This window comes from Macrobrachium rosenbergii, chromosome 27 (genome assembly GCF_040412425.1).
Source record: "Macrobrachium rosenbergii isolate ZJJX-2024 chromosome 27, ASM4041242v1, whole genome shotgun sequence".
Taxonomy (NCBI): domain Eukaryota; kingdom Metazoa; phylum Arthropoda; class Malacostraca; order Decapoda; family Palaemonidae; genus Macrobrachium; species Macrobrachium rosenbergii.
Window position 1 is genome coordinate 5,259,885 of NC_089767.1, and position 27,563 is coordinate 5,287,447.

At 39.0% G+C, this 27,563-nt stretch overlaps 2 protein-coding genes across 3 annotated transcripts in view; one reads left to right on the forward strand and one right to left on the reverse strand.

The window, feature by feature from the left end:
- bchs (WD repeat and FYVE domain containing 3 bchs) overlaps positions 1 to 27,563 on the reverse strand; it is a 388,664-nt gene that overhangs the window by 305,967 nt on the left and 55,134 nt on the right. The window lies entirely within an intron of this gene.
- LOC136853367 (uncharacterized protein MCAP_0864-like) lies at positions 1,231 to 20,673 on the forward strand. Of its 2 annotated transcripts, XM_067128774.1 has the most exons (4): positions 1,231 to 1,310; positions 8,771 to 8,853; positions 9,057 to 9,281; positions 17,712 to 20,673. In XM_067128774.1, the coding sequence occupies exons 2-4, from the start codon at positions 8,793 to 8,795 to the stop codon at positions 19,607 to 19,609; spliced, it is 2,184 nt and encodes a 727-aa protein (XP_066984875.1). In that variant the 5' UTR covers positions 1,231 to 1,310; positions 8,771 to 8,792; the 3' UTR covers positions 19,610 to 20,673. The 2 variants fall into 2 exon arrangements, with proteins under 2 accessions (XP_066984875.1, XP_066984876.1); XM_067128775.1 differs by lacking the exon at positions 9,057 to 9,281.

Below are 27,563 nucleotides of genomic sequence, written 5' to 3' on the forward strand. Positions count from 1 at the left end.
TTTCAATCTCTATCATTGCAAGTGTATTCATATAATGTGCACAAATGTTTTTACTTCGTATACGAATTGCATTATCATTTCTGAATTGCATTATCATTTCAGAATTGCATTATCATTTCAGGATTGCATTATCATTTCTGAATTGCATTATTTGATTTATCCGGATTACATTATCTATATATGATTTATATGTTAATCATTAGCATTGTCAGTATAATCAATATTTGAGTTATATAACTTACCTTTTTTTTTCTCACTTTGCTACATTTTAGTAAGACTTGTGTCCACAAATATGCAACATATTTCAGTGATTACTATATATCTCATTCACATTTTGAGTATAATGATATTTGGAAGCGTATATTTTCTTTTGCTTTCTGAGAATTTATGCTTAGCTGGTGAATGCCTGTTTTGATGATTTCGTTCCTATTGTGTTTTACGTGGCCGAGCAAATGTCATATTTCATTTATGCCACATTTAAATAAACTACGTTTCTTAGTAAATCTAAGATAATTCCCAATATATATCTCTATCGCACATGAAAGGAAGGCTATTGTGAAATCTCCGTTTGGTCAAACCAGACGCAGACGTCATCAATAAGTACCTGTGTAGTGCTTTAAGACAGTGCGTCATCATACATTAGCATGCGTTTGCATAAACTCAGCGTTCTCCTTTTGCTCAGAGCTGGAGGCAAAGTCACGTAGCCGTGGGAAGTCCTTGGGAACGAGGTCATATGTTTGTTCGTGTGTGTGCATCTTAGTCTTGCTATGTAAAAGTGTGACAGCTTAGATATTAGATCGACATGGGAGATCATCCTGTACAGACCAATTGTATTCTTTTGTAAATAAGTCTTTATACGAAATACAAGAAAAACCACTATGGAGTTTGTCTGAAATCCTGCAGAACATTGGTCTGATCTTCCAAAAACAGTCTTATTCTACAGCCATGGAGAAACTGAAGATGTCATAACCAAACTCTGACTGAGTTCCAAACACAGTCCTTATAACCAAACACTAGGGGGAATTTCTGATGAAATACCTTCCTACAACAAATGGACAGCTGTGGACGATGCCCAAATAAAGCTCTCCAGGTTTCCATCTTATTTACTTTGTGGGGACTCCCAGTGACATGTGTTCTGGCCACTAGGTTGGACGAGGCATTTAGATTGATCAGCCAGCTAATCTCATGGAGATCCCACTGCTAGAAACGTTTTCGGTCCCTACTGCTCAAGAACTTGCTTGGTGAGGGATCAGTTGAGTGCTGAGGACAGCAGAGGAAGGACGTAGTCGCACCATCTAGCTCAAGAGAAGGTTAGGAACTCCACCTTTGTCTCATAACCTGTTAATCTCGTCTCCCTTTCTCTACATTTAAATAAACCAAGACTTAAATTTAGAACACTTTCATTATTTGACTTAATAAAACAAGATTCGATGATATTCCTTTTAACTGTGTCATTGCACGGGACTAAAGGTCTTCCTTTACTCCAGTTAATAGGATGATCTAAATCTCTTATATGTACGAATAATGCATTCGATATTTGGCCAGTTCTCACAGAATATTGGTGTTGTTTGATTCTTTGTGAAAGTGGTTTTCCAGTTTGTCCATAATATATTTTATCACATTTTTTACAAGGAATTTCATAGATGCAGCCAGAAACATCTCTAGGAGAATTTTTTATCACTAAACTCTTAACATTAAAATTACTGAAAACAACATTTATGTTGAAAAGCTTTAAAATTCTAGGAATTTGTAAAAACCTTTCGTCATACGGTAATTTGAGAATATTATGCTTACTGAATTCAAGTTTGTTATTAGTTAAATAAAAGGTTTTATTGGCTCTTTTCCATGCTACATCTACAAAGGTCCTTGGGTATTTAAGTTTCAAAGCAATATCATAAATAGTTTTGATCTCAGCATCAATGAACTGCGGGCTACAAACACGTAAAGCCCTTAAGAACATTCCAGAAAAAAAACAGAGAATTTAACATTCCGATGGTGATTGGAATAATAATGAACAAAAGAGGCAATGTTAGTTGATTTTCGAAAGACTGAAAAGGTGAAATTTCTATCATGTCTATGGACAGTTACATCAAGAAAATTCAAACTACAATTTCTTTCTTCCTCTACAGTAAATTTTATAGAAGGGACTAAATTATTTAGCTTAACGAGAAATTCCTGGAGATTTTCGTGAACTGGCCAGATACAAAAAATGTCATCTACATACCTAAACCATATAACTTTTCGGGACAAAATTCTTGGTAAGAATTTTGTCTCCAAAAATACCATGTAAATATTGCTAAGGACAGGAGATAAGGGATTACCCATAGCCATACCAAACTTTTGTACAAAAAATTCCCCATTGAAACCAAATTTTTTATACATATGAATAGGGTTCGTCTTCTGAATAATAATAATAATAATAATAATAATAATAATAATAATAATAATAATAATAATAATATTAAAAACGATGGCTGTATTATGCGAATTTATCTTAAACAGTATCTTTTCTGTTTTCCTTATAATTCGCTTTTCGGGCTCAGCGATGTTGGTCAGCAACTGGCTGATATTCACATTGGAAAAAGGACAGTGTGTGGACTGCGGAAAGTCTTTTATTGAAATATCCAATCAGAAACCCGTGGAATCCTTCCTCGTCTGGATTCAGGTTCTACTTCAGGTACCGTCGACATGTTTCGACCATCCCGTTGGTCATCCTCTGGATGTGGTTGAAAAATATCTGAAGAAACAAGGCGCTTGGGTCGGTATTTATGGGGGAGGGGGGGGGGTCTTGATAGGTGATGAATTATGATTGGCTGCCCGGGGCAGATCATCTCGGGCAGAGCTTTCTCTTCCATGTTGACGTTTGGGGCTCATCTTGTGTGCGAGCAAGGAGCTGCTAAAAATTCCTGAACGTTGAACAGAGCCGTTTTCTCTAAGTTTCTCAACTAAACAATTCACAGTACAATGTAAAAATAACAATGTGGTCACTCTCCTATCAAAAATCCCTAACAACACCAGTATAAATCATAAAACAGAGTGATATTTTGTTTTGTTCCTGTGTCTCTGGGCACCAATTTCATTTGTCACAGTGCTCCAAGTACCCGGTTATTACACTTACCAATCATAGAATTGAAAACTTAGCTCACAACAGCCAGATACCTGAACTGTCATAACAAAAAAAAAATACAAGTGGTCGCTTGAAAAGCTTATCAACAATGTGAAGTATCAAAATATTTAAACCAGAAATATCTTAAAATAAAAGGGCATCACTGTATTACTGAACAACTGTAACTGTCTCCTTGACTAGAGTTATTTCAGCAAAAGTGAGGGAACAAAACTTCAGCACACTGTTTTATTTACAGTAAATTCCTACCACTGGTGATTAATAAATGAAACACTATTGTAAAAACTTTCAAGTACAAAAATTTATTTCAAAATCAAAATTAATAAATCAAAATTCACAAACTTACTTTCAAGAAAAATTACTATTACTTGGAAACAAAATTTGCAATCTTAATTCTTAAATCAAATTATGAAACAAAATTAAATTACCAAAATGTTGATATGTGAAATCAAATTAAATAAGCATCTTGAAAAACCTAAGAGATTGTAAACACACAAAATATGTAAGTGTTAAATACAAAAAGAATTAAACAAATACTTCAAAAGGCACTAACAACACAATTATACAAAACATGAAAATTAAGTGTAAATGTTATACTGACTGCTCTACTAATCACTTATTTAAACACTTCAAATTATATTATGCACCTCAAATTTTACCCTTCAAATCATATACCATGGTATGAATATTAATTACAATATCTGTCAAATACAGTACTGGAAGTTACACACTTTCACAATTCCTAACGAGGCGCCATCACCGATATATACATACACTGCTACAAAGCTAAATGTAAGATCTTACAAACTAAAATGGAGTGACCAACAATTAAGTACTTTACATTATCTGAGAGAGAGAGAGAGAGAGAGAATTTCTTTTTTTAAATCTACACGGCACAGTTCTTATCCTCTCATTGAAAAATGATTTCTGTATACGGTTACAAGCAAGTCCCCATAAATCATTCTAGCAAAACAGGATAAAGTCATCTAAATTGCTTTGGGACCAAGACCCACAGAATATTCTAAATTGTTTTTGGATCAGGACACAAAGAATATTCTGTCATGTAAAACGTTTTGGGACAGTTCCAGAATTTATATGAAGCAATTACCACAAGGTTTTGTGCAATACTTCCTTAAACCCACATGGTTTTCTCTCTGTGTAAGACAAAAGATGGTGCGACACTGCGCTATCATTCCCTCCTTCTCGTATGGAACAAAATTTGGTCTAGTTGACTAATCTCCTATGAGTGCCTAGCATCACGATAAAAAAAAAGCATATGATCAACATGTTTAATAAAAAGACGAAGACCAAAATCTCAATTGTTGATGTTACTTGTCACTCAAACTCAAAACAGAGTGATCCCATGACCAAACAGACACAAGGCGCAAACTCTCTTTCCCTCTACTACGTTATCGAAAAGATTAATATCTGTGAGATCTGACATTACAAAGACATTTTTACACAATTATTACTAATCTACATATTACACTACACAATATCTCTTGTGTATAAAAAAAGAATCATACCACAATTACAAAGCATATTATAACATTCTGGAAAAATTATACTTTATACAGATTGCAAGAGAATATCATAAAAAAAAAGAAAATATATATATATATATATATATATATATATATATATATGAGAGAGAGAGAGAGAGAGAGAGAGAGAGAGAGAGAGAGAGAGAGAGAGAGAGATAAGAAATTAGTCTTATGAAATAAACATTGAGAACAGAAGAGCGAGAGGATAATAGAGACACAAAATAAGACGTGAGAAGTCTTATCAGAATTTCCCAACTCTTGCAGTAACATCCTGTGGATTTTGCTGAAAGCTGGACTTCCATATTTGGTTGGGACAGGCCCCTTTCGATTTTAAAGACGTGTGTTTGTCTTCAAAATCAAAAGGGGCCTCTCCCAACCAAATATGGAAGTCCAGCTTTCAGCAAAATCCACAGGATGTTACTGCAAGAGTTGGGAAATCCTGATAAGACTTCACACGTCTTATTTTGTCTCTATTATCCTCTCGCTGTTCTGTTCTCAATGTTTATTTCATAAGACTAATTTCTTATCTATCTATCTCTCTCTCTCTCTCATATATATATATATATATATATATATATATATATATATATATATATATTTTTTTTTTTTTTTTTTCATGATATTCTCTTGTAATCTGTATAAAGTATAATTTTTCCAGAATGTTATGATATGCTTTGTAATTGCTGTATTATTTTTTTTATACACAAGAGATATTGTGTAGTGTAATCTGTAGATCAGTAATAATTGTGTAAAATGTCTTTGTAATGTCAGATCTCACAGATATTAATCTTTTAGATAACGTAATAGAGGGGAAGAGAGTTTGCGCCTCATGCATCTGTTTGGTCTTGGGATCACTCTGTTTTGAGTTTGAGTCACAAGTAACGTCAACAATTGAGATTTTGGTCTTCGTCTGTTTATTAAACATGTTGATCATACGCTTTTTTTTTTTTTTTTATCGTGATGCTAGGCACTCACAGGAGATCAGTCAACTAGACCAAATTTTGTTCCATACGAGAAGGAGAGAATGATAACGCAGTGTCGCACCATCTTTTGTCTTACACAGAGAAAAAAACCATGTGGGTTTAAGGAAGTATTGCACACAACTGCTTGGTAATTGCGTCATATAAATTCTGGAACTGTCCCAAAACGTTTTACATGACAGAATATTCTTTGTGTGTCCTGGTCCAAAAACAATTTAGAATATTCTGTGGGTCTTGGTCCCAAAGCAATTTAGATGACTTCATCTTATTTTTTAGAATGATTTATGGGGACTTGCTTGTAAATGGATACAGAGATAATAATTTTTAAATGAGGGGCTAAGAACCGTGTGGGTAGATTTAAAAAAAGAAATTCTCTCTCCCTCTCTCAGATAACATAAAGTAATTAACTATTGGTCACTCTATTTTAGTTTGTGAGATCTTACATTTAGCTTTGTAGCAGTGTACACTATGTATATATCGGTGACAGCACCTCATTAGGAATTGTGAAAGTGTGTAATGGCCAGTACTGCATTTAACAGATATTGTAATTAAAATTCATACCATGGTATAATGTGATTTGAAGGGTAAAGTTTGAGGTGTATAACATAATTTGAAGTGTTTAAATAAGTGATTAGTAGACCAGTCAGTATAACATTTACACTTAATTTTCATGTTTTGCATAATTATGTTCTTAGTGTCTTTTGAAGCATTTGTTTAATTCTTTTTGAATTTAACACTTTTACATTTTGTAATTTAATTTTGTTTCATACTTTGATTTAAGAATTAAGATTGTGAATTTTGTTTCCAAGTAACAGTAACAGTAATTTTTCTTTAAAGTAAGTTTGTGAATTTTGATTTATTAATTTTGAATTTAAAATAAATTCTTGTACTTGAAAGTTTTTACAATAGTGTTTCATTTATTGACCACCAGTGGTAGGAATTTACTGTAAATAAAAGTGTGCTAAAGTTTTGATCCTTCAGTTCTGCTGAAATGACTCTAATCAAGGAGACAGTTACAGTTGTTCAGTAATAGTGTGACACCCTTTTACTTTAATATGTTTCTTGTTTAAATATTTTGATACTTCACATTGTTGATAAGCTTTTCAAGGGATCACTCGTATTTTTTATTTTTTTTTTTGTTATGAGAGTTCAGGTATCAGGCTGTAGTGAGCTAAGTTTTGAATGCTTTGACTGGTAAATGTAATAACCAGGTACTTGGAACACTGTGACAAATGAAATTGGTGCCCAGAGACACAGGAACAAAAAATATCACTCTGGTTTATGATTTATACTGGTGGTGTTAGGGATTTTTGATAGGAAAGTGACCACACTGTTATTTTTGCACTGTACTGTCAATTGTTTAGTTGAGTAACTTAGAGAAAATGGCCCTGTTCAATGTTCAGGATTTTTTAGCAAGCAGCTCCAACCTGACTAAAGCACAATGGCTTGCTTTAGTCTTAGCCTGTGGAGGTGAAATGTTTGGTAGTATGATGAAGGCACAAGTGAAGTGTATTGCAATCCAAGCATTGATGGACTCTATTAAAATAGAAGAGTTAGGAGAGGCACAAGAATTACTGAATGTAGCTGAGGCAGATTTTATAAATAAGCAAGAGCAAAAGAAAGAAAGAGCAGAGAAGAAGAAAGAGAAAGATAAAAAGAGGAATGAGAAAAAGCAAGATATGAAAGGGAGATGAAATTAATAAAAGCACGATCCACATTACCTGTGACACCGTCTACCACTACTCAAGGTAATCAAGAGCCTGTATTTGACGTGGTAAGAGTGCAGAAGTTAACTCCAAAGTTTACAGAAGCAACTCCAGATGTGTTTTTTGATCACTTTGAAAAAGTGGCTTTAGGTATGGGATGGCCAGAAGATAAATGGTCAGTCTTGTTACAGAGTGTTCTCACACGTAAAGGAAGAAGGGCCCATTTAGCCTTATCAGCTGATCAGTGTAAAGATTACAAGGTACTCAAACACAATGTGCTACAAGTTTACCATATGACCCCTGAGTATTATAATGAAAGGTTCAGAGCTTTAAGAAAGGATGACAAGATGACTTTCTTGGATTACGCCTACAAAGTGAAAAGGTGTTTGAAACGATGGTTGGAGGCTGCTAAAGTTAAATCTATGGATGAGCTTGAGGAGTTAATTGCGTTGGGGCGACTACTTAAGAGGAATTCCTGAACACTTAAGAGCCTATTTGAGAGAGAGAGAGAGAGAGAGAGAGAGAGAGAGAGAGAGAGAGAGAGAGAGAGAGAGAGAGAGAGAGAGAGAGAGGTTAGGAAACTTGACAAAGTTGCTACACTGAGTGATGATTATAACATTATCAGTAGCAAAAGGAACTATAATATCAAGTATAATAATGATAGGAATCAACAATGCACAGGTATAAGGTCTCATCAAAATTACAGGAACAAATTTAATGGGAATTTCACAGAAGCATTATACGCTGCACAGAAACCTCGATTACCCAGAAGAAACTTCAGCGCATTTTTTTACTTGTTTCAGTTTTATGCCGGTTGGTTTCTGCGCCTGTTAGAACAAAATAATGCCCTCACATTTATAGTGCCTATTTTCTCTCTCTCTCTCTCTCTCTCTCTCTCTCTCTCTCTCTCAGCACAACAGCATTCATTGCGAAGTCATTCCCAACCCTTTTCTCTTCTCAGGCCCTCCTTCTCGCCTTTGCAAGATGGCGCGGTTTTTAGTTGTAGAGTATTTTTCTCCCGACAGCCACACAGCATCCAGAAGAGCAACACATTCTACATAAATCCACTCTGCACGGATTAGAAATAACCGAGTTACTCGGCACAGCGATTGCTTCGTGTTCCGAAAGCTTGTTTCATCCTTCTCTTTGGCGAGACGCGTCGGCTTCTTGGTTTAGACTCAGGAGCCTTTTCTCGTCTGTTTTCCCGTCCTCTCTCTCTCTCTCTCTCTCTTCTTCAGATGCATCTTAGATAAAATAAGTTTTGACCTCATGGTCGCTAGTTTGATCCTCACCTTGGTTGGGACGAATAAGTGATGACGAATTCCTCTCTCCACCCGTTTATCTTATTAGATATAATTGCGTGCGCAAGTCTAACCAAGTGAACCTATTCATTTTTCCATTCATTTTTACTTCTAGTTTTCTTCGGAAGGCATTCGGGATGGGTGGGTGCCATCGAGTGATCCTTGTCGCCTCCCTTTTGCTTGCAGCTTCAATCCAAGGTAAGACAATTATATGTATCTTATACACTTTTCAGTCACCATTATTAGCAGTTCGTGAAAAAAAAATGGTTAATACAATTATGTGTGTATTTTATAAGCTTTTCAGTCACCGTTTGGTTAGCTAGTTCGTGGGAAAAAATGCACACGCTCTCTGTTCACGTCCTCTCCTGTGCTAAAAATAAGCAATTTCCCTTTTTTGACAGCTGTTCAAGGGTTAGATTTACTACACAGCTTTCCAAGTACTGCTTTCCCACAAGTGGAAGGCTCTCCGAATACGCTCGCGCCTCCGGAATGGAGTCAAGAAAAGGCCTTCTTTTCCAACGGCATTCTATGGAATATCAACCAGGAGACTTCAGATGACTCTTCCAGCTCCAGTGTTATCCCAAGAAATGTCCACTGCAAGAAAGAAGGGTTGAACCCTGTCCCAGGTACGGAAAGCTTGAAGTGCTCTGCAATTAAATTTAGGTAATTTAAAGCTTACTGCCAGTTTCAATGTTAATCAAGTCCATGAAGAGCCTGGTATGACAGGAAGGAGCAAAAATTATCATTGTTAAATTTTTTTTTTTTAATTGGGGGATGAAAAGCCTCTCTATAGCAATTTGTCTTTGTCTTACATTCTAACCAACTCTACTGGAGAGGGCTAGAAATAAGTTCAATACAAGTGATACTCGACAATACTGTGATAACATACAATCAATCAGGTTTCCCGTTATTGCGCTGCACTGAGACCTCAACCAAAATGAGCTTAAGGTTTTCAAAATGGCTTTTCAAAACCATAAGTTTTCATGCGTACGCAGCTGTATCATAATTACCAAAACCTTTAAGAAAGTACGTTAATATTTTTATTCTTCTTCTGCTACATTTTTATTTTCCTGAATGAAACAGACTGAACGGATTTTGCGGGAATTATTTCGCAAAAAAACTATGAATTAATTCCCACTATGACTTCGGTCCGTAAAAATATAAGGCAAAGATAATTTCTCACCAGAATGAATGGATGACTATGAATCACTGGTTGAATGTATGAATGAATCTACGTATGAACCCGGCCGCACTTTCCAGAGATGTAACCGAGTACCAGGACCTTTCCCTGGAAAAAAGCAGGACGCCCTATCTTGAACACTAACCATAGAATTTTCTTGAAAATAATCTCATTATGTTCCCACGCCCAAATTCCTTTAACAGTTCTAATTTAACCTAACCTGACCCAACCTAACCTGACCCAACTTAACCTAACCTAACCCAAGCTAACCTAACCTAACTTGACCCAACCTAACCTAGCCTAGACGCATGACAAAAGAACCGGGGCTGGTGCAATACTAGCATACATCTCAGGAGGTCATTCAGCACCACCATGGCAATGTCATTAAAAAATTATCATTAAACTCTCACACTGATAGTCATATAATAACGTCAATAACTTCTGCATAGCAGTCATATAATCACACATTTAAAATATGAATTAATTAGAAATAAATTATTTGAATTTTATTAGCAAAAAATTTTAAACATTTTTTAAACACCCTTTTATTAAAATGCACTAAAAAGTAAAAAATAATTTTTTGAGACACACCAGGATTTTCTTACAATTACTCATGTCCACAAAAATAGGGGCATGGGTGGCAAACATGGAAGGAAATGCTGCAAGAAAAAAAATATATTTTTTAATTCTTGTGTCATTTCCTTTCACGTCTGGCATCCACGCTTTTATTTTTGTAGACGCGATTAGTTTTTTTTAAATGTTTATGTTTTTTTACCTTGTACTTTTTAGCTTTGACAGAAATTGTAACCGATTTATGATTGTAGCTAACAAAATTGAACGTGCTATCCTGCTGAGCCAAAGAAGCTCTGAAAAATCCATAGAGTTATTAACTCATTCTACTGAGTCAAAGAAGGTATGGAAAATCTGAAGAGTTTCATACAAATCCTGAGATACTGGGAGAGGTCACTGTAGGGTCACTAGAGGTCACTGATGACCTACTGATCACATAGGGTTGTATTGTCACCGGGATTGAGTAACCATGCAAAATTTCAAGTCCATTGGACGAAGGGAACAGGTAAAAAATTGAGTTACAAATTTTGACCCAAACACATGCAGAAGTCAAGTTAAATAAAAGCATGTAAAAATGCCGATCTCTTTTAAAAAGGCTGTAGGGGACTCGAGCAAAACCCCTTTCACCCAAAACCTCAGCAAGAGATTTCAGGTGAAGGTCATATTTTCCCTGCAGCTCAATAATTCACTGGGGCCAACGCACCACAATGTGCTCGTTGGAAGCCTAACTTGTCACAAGGAACACACAATGAAGCACTGCTATCATCATGTAGAATAGTTTTGGGCAAGGTTGGTAAGTTCAATCCTCAGCTGAGTTTGAACAACTCCAACATTCATGCTGCTATGAAAATTGTAATCTAAAGTGCTTCTTTCCCCTCCCTGTCTGCTTCCTCTTTACCATGCATTCCTACCTGAGAGGGAACCCAGAATAAATGAACAGTTTTGTGGTAACAAGAAATGCAAAAGAACCACTCAAAGCTTTTGGGCTAAATGGTGGAAACTATTATATACTTTTAAAGAATCTTTTACACTCTTAGTCACAGTATATGAAAAAGCATTTTCCTTTACCACTTAAAAAGAGTTCCAGAGCAGTATTGTAGTGGTTTTATTTCTATCCCTTCTGAAGACTGACAAAGCACTGGAGATATTGAGAGTTCTGCCATTGGACTGTGGAAGCCACATGTGCGCTGGCACTTGAAGGAAATGAAAAGTACATGCCAAAAAAATATAACCACAGTAAGTAATGGCATGGAAAGCCCAGATGGGTGTGGAGAAGCTTCATCATGGAATGAGGGTGACCACAACTTTGAAGGAGAGCTGTCAATGTGCAAGTGACCAAACCACCATCTAGGCTGAGGGAAATAGCCAACACCAGATTCTGTGTATGGGTTATTTTAAATTGTGACACTTTAGGCACTTTTGGTCTATGATTTCACATTGCTCTTTGCTGTGCATGAGGTTCAATACTTTGTTTTGGAGGGCCACTGGCATCAGAGGGTGTGGCTGGCCAGTCCTAGTGTTATTCATTGTTCACCCCATGTTGCCAGGTGGGACATCTTCCCATTGTAGTTTTGCGATGGCCATGCAGTAATCATTTGTTTCATGTTATTGGAACTGTGCATCTGCGAGTTCATCATGATAAAGTCCTGGCTGGACCCAACTGATTTCTATTCTGGATAGTGCATCTGCTACTGTGTTTTTCTTGCCTGGTCTATGACCAAGGTACACGCAAATTCAACAGTTGCTGAGAGCTAACAATGTTCATAGGCAGAGTATGCATCACAGCTTGTAGCGAGGATGTATGAGTGGCTGATTATCCATCAGGATGGTGAAGAGAGCTCTTTCAAGGCAGTGTCTGAAGGGTCTAGTACCCATGTGGATGGTAAGCTCTCTGTAATGGGTGCTATTAGTTTCTTTCTTCTGGAGTTAGTTTTCTGCTGAAGACACCTAAAGGTTGTGCAGTTCTGTTAATTGACTTTCATTTCCAGCATTCATTGTGACACTACATTCATTGTGAGCATAAGTTTGGCCCAGGAGTTGGGGAATGCCAGAGTGGTTACATTTGTCATGGTTTCCTTGGTAGCTTTGAAGGTGTCCTCTTTGGCAGTTCCCCAGCTGAGAGTTTTATTGTTTCTACTGAGGGCATCATAGTACAGAGCCATGGTTTGCTTGCAATTCCTGGGAGGAACTGATGCTAGCAGTTACCATTCCTGATAAATCATGTAGTTCTTTGATGCAGGTTGGAGTCAGCTATTTTCTGATAGCTGACACTGGAGTGTAGGTGTGGACACTACTTGCCTATATGTCATGACCCAGGAATTTAATGGAGGACGCTGCATTGATAATTTTTTTGGGGGTGTACAACCAGGCCATTATTTTGAAGTAGGGACAGCATCACTCTAGTGTGGGTTTGGTGTCCATTTTATGAGGATATAAAGATGTCATCAACGTAGCAGACACAGATGGGAAGGTTGCTGAGGAAAATTGTCCATTAGTGTTTGGCTCTCAAGACCAAATCTGGAGTTGATGAATGTGCAGGACTGGAAGTACCCTTCATGAGGCGAAATTAGAAGAAAATTATTGAGCAGTGTAGGGTGCAAGTGATATCATGTGTGTTTAAAAGTAGGTAATATGTGGGCTACATCTGTAAACTGAGGCACCTGTTGTCTATGCAGGGACACCAAGAACTGCTGGGTTTTTGAACATGTGAAGTAGGGAGGCCAAGGGGCTGCAGGCCTTCTGGCAAAAGCCCAAGCATTCCATTTCTTTGAAGTCCTTCATTGTGGTGACTAGCTTCTTTGGTGGCAGGCAGTGGAACTTGGATTACTCTCAGAGGCCTGTTGTTTTTATATGGTGGTGGTGTATGCTGTGCTTCATTAATATCCCAGGAGTTTGTTTAAGTGTGAGCTTGAAGAAGTTCTGGAATTCTAGTAGGAGGGTAGCTCTAAGGTGACTACTGAAGAAACAGACGGGAGCTTGGGTCTGGTGGTGGGTGGAGCTGTCTGGGAAGAGGTAAGGCCCAAGAGGCAATGATGTGCAAAGTCCACCAGTAGTCCAAAGTGTCCAAGGAAGTTGGTGCAAAGCAGGGGCATCTGGGCAATGGCAGTGATGAAATCCCATGAAGTGAAGGGTACGGAGTCTGGTGGCTATATGATGGTATGGGTGTCTTATTGGAGGTATTGAGTTGTAGGTTGGCATCTAGGGGCTTTCAGTGTTTTGAGTCAATGATGCCACCAATACCTGCTGTTCAAATCAAGTAATCATACTACTTTGCTGTCGAGAACCTGACTCACTGCTATCACAAACCTGACTGTCGCTGTCACCGGCACCATGACAGATGTACTCCACATAAAAAAACAAGCACCACTGGGTAAGGAGCACACTCCCACAACAAGGAAACAATCGGCAAACAATTGTCCTAAAACAAACCACCATTCAGCCTTACACTCACCTAGGATCATGCAGTACTGATTAAAGTTATTGTTCTTTTCCCGGGGCATATAAACATTAAGTATTAGGATCTTAGATTCCCCTACTGTCACTTGAAGCCCAAGCAATCTATCACTCCTATAGGTCAATACATTCACCATATTGTCTAATGATTTGTGCCACAGGAAAGAAAGGCCCCCTGTCAGGCAACCGGCTACGATGCAATCTGTAAATTGCATCAATGAGGTCGAGAAAGCTCTGAAGTTTTTGTGCACTGAATTGCAGATAGCAAGGTCGTGAGGTCAGAGGAGTGTTTCTTGTAATGCAATGACATCTTTGAAATTTTTCCAAAACATGTTTAGGAGAGGAATGTTTCACTTGAGGCCAAAAATATTCCAATAGATTATATCTAATGTATCCATGGCAACTCACGAAGATGGGAAATGAACGAGTTGATCATTTGGGTGGATGGGGGGTTGGTCAGCAGGGGTGGGCAATCCCTCGCTGAGGGAAGTTGGCTGGCACTTGTGGTAGAAGGCGAGCCTGCACTTAAACCCCTGTTTGGGGTGTCAGTAAGTTCTCCTGGGGAGGTTGGACCCAGATTAGGTTATATCTTGAGACTTCTATATTTGGACCGAAATTCTCGCTTTTAAGAACATCCAGGTGTTGAAATAGGCAGGTAATCCTGTATGACACTTTATGTTTAATTTTGCATGGGAGTTCGTGGGAGATAGAGGGTCGGAGCCAGTGAGAAACTTGACTCTACTGTGGCATCTAGCTTCACTGATGAGTGCAAATTGTGAATTGCAACGTGGCATCTCTTCTCAGCTTTCAGCTGAAGTGATTTATGACTGTTGGGCTTTGGTCCAGCAGGCAATCGAGAGGTTCTTTTCTTTTTTCTACTTGCTTGTGTCTGCCAGCCCACAAAGCCCTCATGCTCATTCTCATCCTCATCTATGATGGGGGGTTTGGGGGGAGAGATAGGGTTGGAAGACTTACGAGGGCTGGTGATCATCACTGAGGACATATCGTCCACCAGAGGCACTGGGGAGGGAGAGGTGGTTGGGAGTCCATCGGTCGCCTCCAATAGGTCTATAGGTGATGTGGGCGCTTCACCCGAAGGAGAGACGGCGGTTCCCACTTGGGAGGGTATGGCCACCTCGACTTCTCTCATGCTATTGGGAGGCGAGGAAATAATGAAAGGTCTGGTGCACACACACACACACACACACACACACACACTGTCTCTCTCTCTCCCCCACAAGAGTAGACATTATGTAATTTTGGTCAAGCTGACCATCCTGGAAATGTCTTGAACAAATAGATTATGTAAAACTTGAAAGAAAATCATAATTGACATTTTTAAAATAAACTAGTTACTGTATACAGGAATTTCCTCCAGCACCTAGCATCTTGCAACACAGAAAACCGTAGTAGGTGGAACAACGTAAAAGAAAAATAATCCATCAATAATTCACTCTTCGACAGTGACATCTGGGCATTTGGCTGTGAGAGGCTGCTGAACCTGGATTTGGCAGCAAAGTTGGGGAGCTTACAACCCTTTGCTCTTAATCCATTCACTCACATTCCAGTCTCCCTTCTTCCTCTTTTTGCTCATATGGCCCTTATCTTTCCTTCTCTATTCTCCTCTGTTCTTTTTTTCTCTCTCTCTTCTTCGAATCACTAAACACACTGGTCCCCTAAATACATCCATTTGCTTGTGATCTCCTTCCCTCTGTTTCTCCCTCTGCTGATGTTCAGTTTAGCAGTGCTCCATTTGCTACTGTTCTACCTATATCGAATCTGCTCATTTTGCTATGGTGGAATGGTTGGCTGTGCCACATAAATGAGTCCTCAATACTGGGATCTTTATTCCATTGTGATCCAACTCACTTTTGTATGAATTTGGATAAAAAAAGAAAGTACGTTAAACATACCTATCAATAAAATGAGTTATAACACTACCAAATTATTCTTAGTTAAGGCACAGAAGATCTACCTTCATCTTAACGAAAAGAAGAATACTTTTGTAAAAATAAAAATAAAAACAAAAGACAAACCACCCAAGTGACGACACGGAACGGTCCTGTATTTTAGAAACAAAATACTGTCAAGAAATAAAAATAATTTCACCTCGTACATTCCAAGGAAGTTTTGTTCATACGCTCCCAAGATAATGATTTAAAAATGGATAGGTAGCAAAACATAAATAATGACTTTACCGTTGTTAGCTCCCTAGTTGGAGAGATTTTTCATTATCAAATAAACAATGGTTACTTTTGCCCAAATTACTGTTCTGCACAAAGCTAGCAGGTGCTGATGCATGTGCAATTACCATCAGTAAACTGACTTATCCTTTTAACTACTGGGTTGTTGGGAAAATATGAAATACATATCATTAGGAAATTTTTATCACACCGTGATTTATATACAATCATGAAGCTACAAACGTCATTTAATATCCAATTCACGCTACTTCGGGAATATCCCCGATGGGGAATATTCACCGAGGGGGAATTTTTTTAAGTGATAAATGGATCGGTACCACCGGGTCTCGATCCCTCAACACAGTAACTTCCAACGACTCCATTCGACAGTCAAACCTCTCTACCATTAAATGGAGTTGTTGGAAGGTACTGTGTTGAGGGATTGAGACCCAGCGGTGCCTCTTGACCGTTGAATGGAGTCGTTAGAATGTACTGTGTCGCGGGATTGAGACCCGGCGGTACCTCTTGACCATTGAATGGAGTCGTTGGAAGGTACTGTGTCAAGGGATCGAGACCCAGCGGTACCTCTTGACCGTCGAATGGAGTCGTTGGAAGGTACTGCGTCAAGGGATCGAGACCCAGCGGTACCTCTTGACCGTCGAATGGAGTCATTGGAAGGTACTGTGTCGAGGGATTGAGACCCAGCGGTGCCTCTTGACCGTCGAATGGAGTCATTGGAAGGTACTGTGTCAAGGGATCGAGACCCAGCGGTACCTCTTGACCGTCGAATGGAGTCGTTGGAAGGAACTGTGTCAAGGGATCGAGACCCGGCGGTACCTCTTGACCATCGAATGGAGTCATTGGAAGGTACTGTGTCAAGGGATCGAGACCCAGCGGTGCCTCTTGACCGTCGAATGGAGTCGTTGGAAGGTACTGTGTCAAGGGATCGAGACCCAGCGGTGCCTCCTGACCGTCGAATGGAGTCGTTGGAAGGTACTGTGTCGAGGGATTGAGACCCAGCGGTGCCTCTTGACCGTCGAATGGAGTCGTTGGAAGGTACTGTGTCGAGGGATTGAGACCCAGCGGTACCTCTTGACCGTCGAATGGAGTTGTTGGAAGGTACTATGTCGAGGGATCGAGACCCAGCGGTATCTCTTGACCGTCGAATAGAGTTGTTGGAAGGTACTGCGTCGAGGGATCGAGACCCGGCGGTACCTCTTGACCGTTGAATGGAGTTGTTGGAATATACTGTGTCAAGGGATCGAGACCCAGCGGTACCTCTTGACCGTCGAATGGAGTCGTTGGAAGGTACTGTGTCGAGGGATTGAGACCTGGCGGTGCCTCTTGACCGTCGAATGGAGTCGTTGGAAGGTACTGTGTCAAGGGACCGAGACCCGGCGGTACCTCTTGACCATCGAATGGAGTCGTTGGAAGGTACTGTGTCAAGGGATCGAGACCCGGCGGTATCAGCCCATTTATCACTTAAAAAAAAATTCCCCTTTGGTGATGATTCCCCATCAGAGATATTCCCGAAATAGTGTGAATTGGATACTAAACAACATTAGTAGCTTCATGACTATAATATCATTATCTACAAGATCTAATGAATAAAAGTTAGTTGTACTTGACTGTTATGTTAGTGTAAACATTCATGCAACTTCTTTTTTCAGGTTCCTGCAGCAAATTTATATACTGCAAAGATTTATCTGATGAAGGGATTGAAGACTGGTATGTCCTACTGTTCACTTGTCCTGAAGGACAAGTATTTGAAGAGGCTTCTAGTAAGTGCATAGATCTTTCCACGGTGAAATGGCGTCCAGAATGCCATTCTGATGGAGGAGACCATGTCAGTGAGGAAGATCTAATTCACAACAGATTTCTGGATATGGAAGACCTGGCGACAGAAGACACTTTGACCACTTCTGATTCCACTAGTGAGAAAAAACATCCAGGCACACTGAAGGATTCCTCAAAGCAAGATGATAAAAACTGTGATGGTGGTGCCAGTGTTGCATGTGGTGTTCCAGGAAAAGATGAACTGAACAAGAATGGCACTGAGATCAGTGCAAATGTCCATCAGGAAATAGGATTACTATCAATGGGCATCAGCAGACAAAACAATGAAAGTGTGAGAGACGACACTTCAGACTTTTCAGGCCAATACGATGTCCAAGAAAGGAAAAAACGTTCTGCGAACTCTTTGGAAAACAAGGCAAACATAGTTAATAACATAGCTCTGAAGGCTGTGAAAGTATGCAACGATATGAAAAACATCAACAAATATGTTGCCCTTGTTAGGTCTACAAAACCTTTAGAATCTACATATAAGGATGACTTCCTCATGGATATTTTAAACACCTACAACCAAAATCTGAAGTCTACAAAGGAGAACACTAAATTCTGGGATATGAAGAAAGGGATTATAGAAGCCATCACAGAGGTTTTCACTTTAACTAGAGAGTATGGGCCTAAGCTCAAAACTCAGTTCCGCAACATGAAAACCTCTATTGCCACTTTACCAAAGACGGATCAGGACTTTGAAAGTAATGCAATTAATATGAATAAGTTAAAGGAAGAGATAGAAAGTCTGAAAGCTCAAACCAAATCTATTGAAGGCACACCTGCCATGAAAACCATCATTAAATATTTACAACAAGTGCTCGAGCAGAAAAAGTTGGAACTTGACTATCTAATCCAAAACTGGGGAAAGAATGAGATGGAATTTCAGCAACTTACTGAACTTCTCGAATTTGTCTTAAATAGCGCAACTGAAATACAAGAGAAATCAAGCAATGCAGTCAGACTAATGAAGTCATTTCACCAAATTATTAATCAAGACTGCGACAAATTTCGTGTTTCCATTTACAAAGCGCAAGAGGGCAGAAGAACTACAGAGATGACAAAGAAGGAAACCCAAAAGGAAATAGATAAGCACAAGACCAGAATAAAATCAGCAGAAAGAGAAATTAAACAAAAACAGAACCAGATAAAAGCCTATGAAGAGGAGCTTGAGAAAACCAAGATTTCTGTAGCAAAAGAAATACAGGAACTGGATTTAGATGCTCAAACACATCACAACATGGTAGTACCCGGCGGTGTCCTGATTGTGCCTTTTAGGGTATTGACGGAAGGGAAGAAAGAGGCCCTACGCAAGAAGGCAGAGTCTATGACCCGTTTGGAAGATATGATAAAACACCACAATCATGCTGTTGCCGCTTTTAGGAACACCATAAGACTAGAGGAACTAACAATCAACACACTGGGTAGTACGATTAGAACCTCCGAAACCAGATTACTTACTCTTCACAGCATGGAGAGTACTGCAAATTCTATTATACCTTTCATCACCGATGCAGCTTCGGTGCTTGCCGCCTTGAAAGATGTGTTCTCATCGGTGGAAGGTGACTTGTTTCAAATGAAACATGACGTCAATGAGGCCCACATCAAAGCAAAGAAGGGAATAGGCAGCTACTTCAGGAATGAATTAGTACAGGAGAAAGTAGAAGGTCCTTGGCAGGATGCAAAGAGTAAAATCATTTCGTTAGGAGATTGTCTTCCAAGAAACTGAATCGTTGCTTAATAAGGATTAAGAAAATTATTACTTAAGGTTCAAGCTCAATAAAGAATATTGGGAAATAAATCTACATGATACATTTTTGTGCAATACAAGATTCCCTTTGTGCAACTTTTCAGTAAATTCAGTACACTGAGCACTGATTTATGTAAAAGATTTTAGTAAAAACATTGACTACCAAGGATGGAGTCATTTAACTTAGCCCTTCTCAGTTTGAAATACTGCATGCTGACACTGCTTTGTTTCTTGGTTTCCTCTATTACTCTCTTATATTTAGACATAATCCAGTCATAACAAGTCTACATATATAGACACTACAAGTGTATGTGTGCATGTATACTTGATTTAATGTGCTGCATAGATTTGCAATGTCAGTTTGGTTTGAAATTTGTTATACTATAGAGTGTAAGGTGAAAATGCTGCTTTTTAGCACTTCCTGTATCTCTGTCACTTTAAAGTGTTCAGCAGCCTGGGGAAAGACTGTTGGCTAGCACTCCTTTGAATATTATCCAAGTCGGATTTCGTGGATAAGAAGCCACAGAAACATCAAATGAGTTTAGTTTACCTTTTCCTGTGATTCCTTTTCTCTTTCGGACTGAGTTCATGTGGATTGTACCTCTCCTTAATCATGAAGTCACTCAGCTTCACTGACGGTTGATCAGTGTACGGAATGGAATCAAGGTCATTAATGACATAGCAAAAAACCTATAAATAATACTGGAATGAGTAAAGAATGTTTTGTCTTAATGTTTGTTTACATTACATTAGGTATACGTGGGTGCTTTGATTTTAATCTATGTTATATATGTTAAAGATTAAGAATTTCCCTTTGAAAGTGCAACCTCAGGCTTCTACTTAAGCAAGTGTTATTGCTTCTGCGTGTGGACTAGCGCATTAGCTAGAAGCCCGTGTGTGGTTATATGTCTGGTACTTTTCTTAGTTATCTTTACTCCACTTTCTGTTATTTTAATCCACATTGTTTTCTCTGTTTGTATGAATACTGCCAACTGTCAAAGGAAAGTCTGAGATTGGAGAACAATAAAATAAGCGGCACCATTCCTGGAGTCTTATTTCCCTTATATGCACCTAGAGTAACAGGCAGATTCAGAAAGCAGCAGTGAATTATTTTCTTTGTTTTAGTCACCACCACAACGTTTCAAGCTCCTGCCAGTGAGCAGCTATCTTGAGTCATGTATTGCAAGTGAATGTTATCACTGATACAATATACCAAGAAGGATCAAACCTATTCGGCTTACAGAAGCGACCTATGCTCAGACTGAAGAGAAAACTCAAGCCCAATTTGATGTGAAAAAAACTGTCATTGGTTCTGCAGTTAGAAACATACTGCAAATTGCAGGCAACAACCTGGTGATTCTGTTGACCCATATGCCAAAATACTTACTAATTTACCTTCGCATTGTAATTTCCAAGAATGTTTCAGAGATTGTTTCCTCAGGAAATCTTCATAAGTGGCCTACAGTCAGGCAAATTAACTGGCTTGTTGCTCCAGGATTTGAAAAACAAACCTTTCATGACTATGTAGACCATGCCAAATCCCACAAAAGTTAATGTCATGAAGCCAGATACACAGGTCCTACAGAATTTCAAAACTTATGACTGCCTAACTTGAAAAGGGACAGGTTGTTTGATCAAATTCCTGCAAGCTATAAATGTTGTACCTAGTTTTATGGCATTTCTAGCTCACATGTAGCATATAACATAAACTACATCATGTTAAAAAAGTCTGCAAGAGTGTTAAGAAGAATATTCAAGCCATGCATGTAACTGAAGACCATTCCCAGACACCAAGATAGCTCTGCATAGAGGTGTGTATTTAACATTCAACAGATGATGTCAGAGTCAGACACCAAGACAACACATGGGGGAGTGCAGACACCAAGACAACACATGGGGGAGTGCAGACACCAAGACAACACATGGGGGAGTGCAGACACCAAGACAACACATGGGGGAGTGCAGACACCAAGACAACACATGGGAGTGTGCATAATGGTCCACTAATGACATGGTGTGCCTTCAAATGCTGTTGCTCTTCACCAATTCAGATAAGCTCATCAGGTCGTTTTGCATAGAAGTAATACAAATTTTTACTATCAATGCCATTGTAATTTGAATGAACAGTGAGCCAGCAAGTTTACAGTATTTAATAAATAATGTTAGTGTCTCAACTCCACACCTTTCCACATGCAGTGAGTGTGACTTCATTTTGGTGAAAAATGACAGATTAAAACCTACCAAAATAAAAGCCTGTAGTTAAAGAGAGGATGATTTTCAGTTTTTAGGTCGAAGTTACTTAATTTTATATTACGAAGATATTACTGTGAAACATTTTACACTGTGAATTCTCAAAGTGTTTCTCTTTTTTGGCCGTGATCTTTGCCGTGAACTAAATACAGTATGGCCTCGCAGTGCCAGTCCAGAATAATACTGCTTCTGAACATACTTAGTGTAATATAATTTTGAGTGATTTTCAACATTACCTTTCATTTAATTCCAAGCCTAATGTTACTCAAGCTGTTACATTAGATGATGAAGATAATGCTAGGGCTGTGTTTTGTAAACCTTCTTCAATATCTCCTTGTTTGCAGAGACTTAGCTATCACTCAATTAAAGATTTGGAGGAAAATGGCATTATTACTAAGGTGATCCACAGTACTGGGCTTCACCCTCTGATAATGTGCTTATAAATAAGAACACTGTTTGCATCTATGGAGATACTCTTGTGCACTTAATAAGACCTAAAAGTTGTACAATAAGAACACTATTTTCATCTGGGGAGATGCAATATATTTTCTGGCCTCCACTGATGAAGTGACTGCACTGGTTGGAAGTGCCAAAGTTTGCCAAGATAGACCTGGCTAATGCATTTAAATTTTATTGTTCTTTGTTCGTCATCTAGCATTTCCCAGTCATGGATGTATGTTGTTAAATAGCACTGACAGTAATGTAATTTAACAAGATGATATCTGTCGAGGTATAATTTATGAGATTATTTATTCTCCTTTACATAGTTCCCAGCACCATTTCTATGTTGCAGTTTCAAGAACAAATGCAATCTTGAATTGTTCCTAAAGAGGGGCAAACAGTATGCCTTTCATCAATACAGTATCCTTCAGCTCAAGTGCTGGACCTGATATATGCTAGCTGACAAAGAGGGTATTCTGGTGGAGATAGGGAGGAGGGGAGGGTAGAGAGGGGTTGCCAACACTCACACACACACACACACCACCATCCATTATACCTCTGGCCTTCCTTGTGTGTAGAAGCATCGCATCACTTTCCTACCATTGTGAGGCTATGCTCACTATTTTGGATGAGCACCCTTAAATGCGAATGTGGGTATGTTCCTGTTTTGTTTGTTGCCATAACAACTAGAGCAAGAGCACGTGGTTTTCGTTTTGTTTAATCATAAATAGACTTTCTACGTCCAGTGATGCGATGGCAGAGCTCAGAGACGTAGTATTCAAAATATCGATGAACTCTACCTGGGAAACCACAGAGTACCCCCTACAGATGTAGGGAGTGATGATCTTATTCAGTCTTTTGGCTGTTTCATAAGTTGGAGAGTGAACTTGGGTAGTTACAGGCAGGAAAGAGAAACCTGAATGCAATAATGAAGAGGACGTATTCTGGTAACAGATCTATGAAACTACCTACGATCACTGAGGCTATGGGCCAGGGTATTGTTATTGTGCCCTCAAGACCCATAAGGCCAGCAACCTATTGCACCTAAGAAAGTCTGTTCACGAATGTACCGTTGGACGACACCATCGATATTATCTTAAGGGGAGTCTATCACTTGGATGCCATGACCCTTGACATACCAGAAGATCCCCTTTGATGTCTTCTCCAAATCTGCACCAAGGAAGCCCCTTTCCTCTCACATAGGGGTGACCTCTATCGACAGGTAGATGGTGTCTCCATGGGATTCCCCTTGGCGGCCTATTTGCCAATATGTACATGGCAGATATCGAGGAAAGAGCCTTCAATTCTCATTCAAAACCAAAGATATATGCCCAATATATACAGTAGACAATATCTGCATTGCCATCGATACTGACAAAGAACCAACCCACCTACAGTATGCCTTGAAGAGGAACTCTAACCTAAATACCACCAAAGAATATGGTGTCAAAGGCCAACTTCCCTTCTTGGATGTAAATGCAGAGAAGAGAGAGACAGGTACAATACTACCATGTACCAAAAGGCAGCTAGTGTGGGTCACTGCCTTAACGCCCGTGGGGAGTGCCCTGACACTTACAAATGCTCTGTGGTAACTACAAATGAGACATGCAATTATGCACTGTTCTACATGGAAAGCTGCTCACACACAGCTCAAACATGTTAGGCAGCTCCTAACTAATAACGGATACGACAGCAATCTAATATAAGGCTGCATATGAAAACAGTTGGACATGTATGCCAGCACACCAATGACAAAGCCTGCCACACGAAAAACATCATATTGCATTACAAAGCTGCATATCACAGCCAGTTCAAGGATGAAGTCAAGGCCATGAAGATGATAACTGTCAGTGGTACAATGCCTACGAATCCTCATGAGGGTATCTCCTTATGTGTCTCATGCCATCCAAACCTAGTCAGCACCTTATAATGCAAAATAGCATGGCCCTTGTAGAGAGATGTGGGAGTTGACCAACGTAGTATACAAATTTAAATGCACCAAAGGGACATGTCAAACCCTAGGCAATTACTACATAGGTTTCAATACTGTCACTATTTGCAGGTGATTGCAAGCTCACTGCAACCAAGGGGCAATATTTCAACACAACGTAAACCATCCCTAGAAGAATTATTAGAAAGCACAGAAATCGTGCATAGAGAAGCCCAGTTCCACAGATTGCAAATAGCAGAAGCTCCAAGCATAAATCAACAATGGCCTGCGTTAAACATACAGAGGAACGTGGACTTCATCCTCCCTTCTTCAAGGAAATCAAAGGACATCCATGAGACTCCGAAGGGAGATGCGAGTGACAGAACACCCCTGAGCATGACTACAAACAACGAAGAAAATCAAGACTATCGGCCAAAGACGAGACTCACACCCTTGCCCATGGCCTTTGCTGCAAGCCACAGCATAAGACATGTCCTACGGAGCACCAGGTATGGCCATACTGCTGCCCAGACTTCTAGCAAGAGAATGAGACCCACCAACCAACAGAAATTCAGCATCCCAATGATGCCATGTTTAACATTTAAAAGTCCCCAAAAGTCAAGTATACCTTAGTTTAACCAGACCACTGAGCTGATTAACAGCTCTTCTAGGGCTGGCCCGAAGGATTAGACTTATTTTACGTTGCTAAGAACCAATTGGTTACCTAGCAACGGGACCTACAGTTTGTTGTGGAATCCGAACCAGATTATATCAAGAAATGAATTTCTATCACCAGAAATAAATTCCTCTAATCCTTCATTGGCCGGCCAGAGAATCGAACGCGGGCCTAGGAGAGTGCTAGGCGAGTACGATATCGACCCATCCAGTGAAGAACTAAACAGTAATATAAACACTGTATGTCAATTTAAAATTTAGTTCTGAAGACGTTACCAATGAGCGAGGAAACGGTCCTTCGACTAGAATAAGTAAATGGAAAGAAAGGATTTTGAATAATTTTTCCTTATTCCTGAGAAGTTTGCCTGAAGAGAAAAAGTATAGACTGATTCAAAGTCTTGATAAAAAGAAAGTATCAGTGAACAATGCCATTAACTTATTATATATATATATATATATATATATATATATATATATATATATATATATATATATATATATATATATATATATATATATATATATATATATATATATATATATATATATATATATATATATATATATATATATATATAGGAGACCAAGGGCAGATGGAGAGCACACTGACAATCTACAGTTTTATTGTGGCCGATGGCGTTTCGCAATAATCCATTGCATTTTCAAGGCTGCAATGACACAATTTTGTTTAATAAAAAGGGACGTCACTGCATAAAATTATAAAGATAAAAAAAAAAAAATTCATACATTTCTTGAAATATCTTCAAACAAACCTACCCAGTACACGGCTAAAAAGTGACTAAACAGAAAAAGGTAAAACTACTCGAAAACAAAGAGAACAGCAGAGAAATCACAAAATAAACAAGGGTGTTGAGGACGTCTGGGCATTTAACGAGGGAACGAGTGCTTTCATGAAAATTGACTCTAAAGTCGTAAGCTCATCCTCGTGTTGGGCTGAGGCTATTATTTCAAGTTTTTCATATCAATTTGCGTTTTGTAGATTGCAGAGTGATTTCTTATATTTGATATATATATATATATATATATATATATATATATATATATATATATATATATATATATATATATATATATATATATCCTTCAGTTATCTGGTTTCACCCTATCCAGAACTCAACATTATCTTGAAGGCCCCCAGCATCACAACATATTTATATGGAATTATTATATATATTTATATATTCATGAAAGTTTTTAAAAACTGTGCTCAGATGCTTGGCAACCCTGTGCAAGCAGAAAGGAATGTTGGTAACGCTGCTTACAGGCTGAAAAAGTTACGGGGGAAGGGGTTGGTAGACTGGGGAAAGTGTTTCGGGGTAGGGAGGTGGGAAGGCTGGGAGGGATGGTTGGGCAAGGATAGGCAGGCATTTGACTTCTTGAGAGGTTTTGCAACTGCTATTGGCTTATATGCACTACATCATGCGACATATCATGTCACTGCTTACTGCTTTTAACTGGCTTAGCCATATTATGTTGTGAGGAAGGTGGTGACTGACATGCCGACTGGTTGCTGACTGGTTTATTACTGATTCGCAATTGATTGGAACTGATTTAGGTACGGAATACTCACAAAGGTTATTCGCTGGTGCGAGCCGCAATGTAGTTATAAATCTCTGACAAATCGAAACAGGGATTCAATTTGGGCGTCTATGTTTGTTCACAGACAGAAACATACATACAATCTGATACAGTAGATTCAGTTGAAGACTGCAAGTACAAGACCGGAGAGTTGGCATAACAATGCATACAGTGGTGATGATAAAGGAAATGTGACAGTAATGGTCACAGAGAAATAGGCATAAAATACACATGGTAGTTGTGCATTCTCCGACCACGTGTTCCCCTCGCCAGGTGAGTCAGGGGAGGAGAAAGTGCACCTTGGTTGTAGGTCCATTGTCGGGTCAAGCATGTGGTCGGAACAGGGGCTTCCACAATGTCATCAATACAACAGCATATAGCAGGTGTGAGAGTAGACAAGCACTCGTATTTTTTGTAAAATTCGCAACATTGGCAGAAACGTATACATCATTACACATAACTGTGGTTTTCTGCTTCTGAATAAATGATTGAATATATCATAATATCATTATAAAAATTTCCTCTTCTAACTGGCTACTTTCAAAGAGTATCAATGCACTTTGTAGCAAAGCACACTTTTCTCCTTGTCCAGTTCCTTGTCAGTTCTCGGTATTTGTGCTTTGAATGGATGCTGTGTGATCATCCTGCAGTGCTTTCCTCTCATTCTGTTGCTTTTGTTGCAGTGCCCTAAGAGGGCTAGAAATGTTCTAACCCTTCAAAAAAAAAAAAAGATGGAAATCGTAGAGAGGATCAAGGCTGGTTGGTCAAGGGCGCATATCATGAAGGAGGATGGCATTGCTTTGTCTACCCTGCAGGACATCAGGCTGCAAAGGACAAGCTTAAGAAGCATGCTACAGATTCTGGGAAGAGATTTTGAGGAGTCAGGCCCACAAGATGATAGCAAAACCCTATCATGAGGAAGTTGAACTTTCAACCTTGATCTGCTTTTGTCAGCATAGGGTTGCCAGTGTGCACATATGCATTGCCAAGTTGAAGGCTGCTGCAATGAAGTTTACAAGTCTACATGGGGCTGCAGAC

Excerpts from the sequence above, each read along its gene's own strand:
- LOC136853367 (XM_067128774.1), top strand. The coding sequence starts at position 8,793 with ATGGGTGGGTGCCATCGAGTGATCCTTGTCGCCTCCCTTTTGCTTGCA. Across the intron at positions 8,854-9,056 it reads GCTTGCAGCTTCAATCCAAG|CTGTTCAAGGGTTAGATTTA; the intron begins GTAAGACAATTA and ends CTTTTTTGACAG. Across the intron at positions 9,282-17,711 it reads AGGGTTGAACCCTGTCCCAG|GTTCCTGCAGCAAATTTATA; the intron begins GTACGGAAAGCT and ends TTCTTTTTTCAG.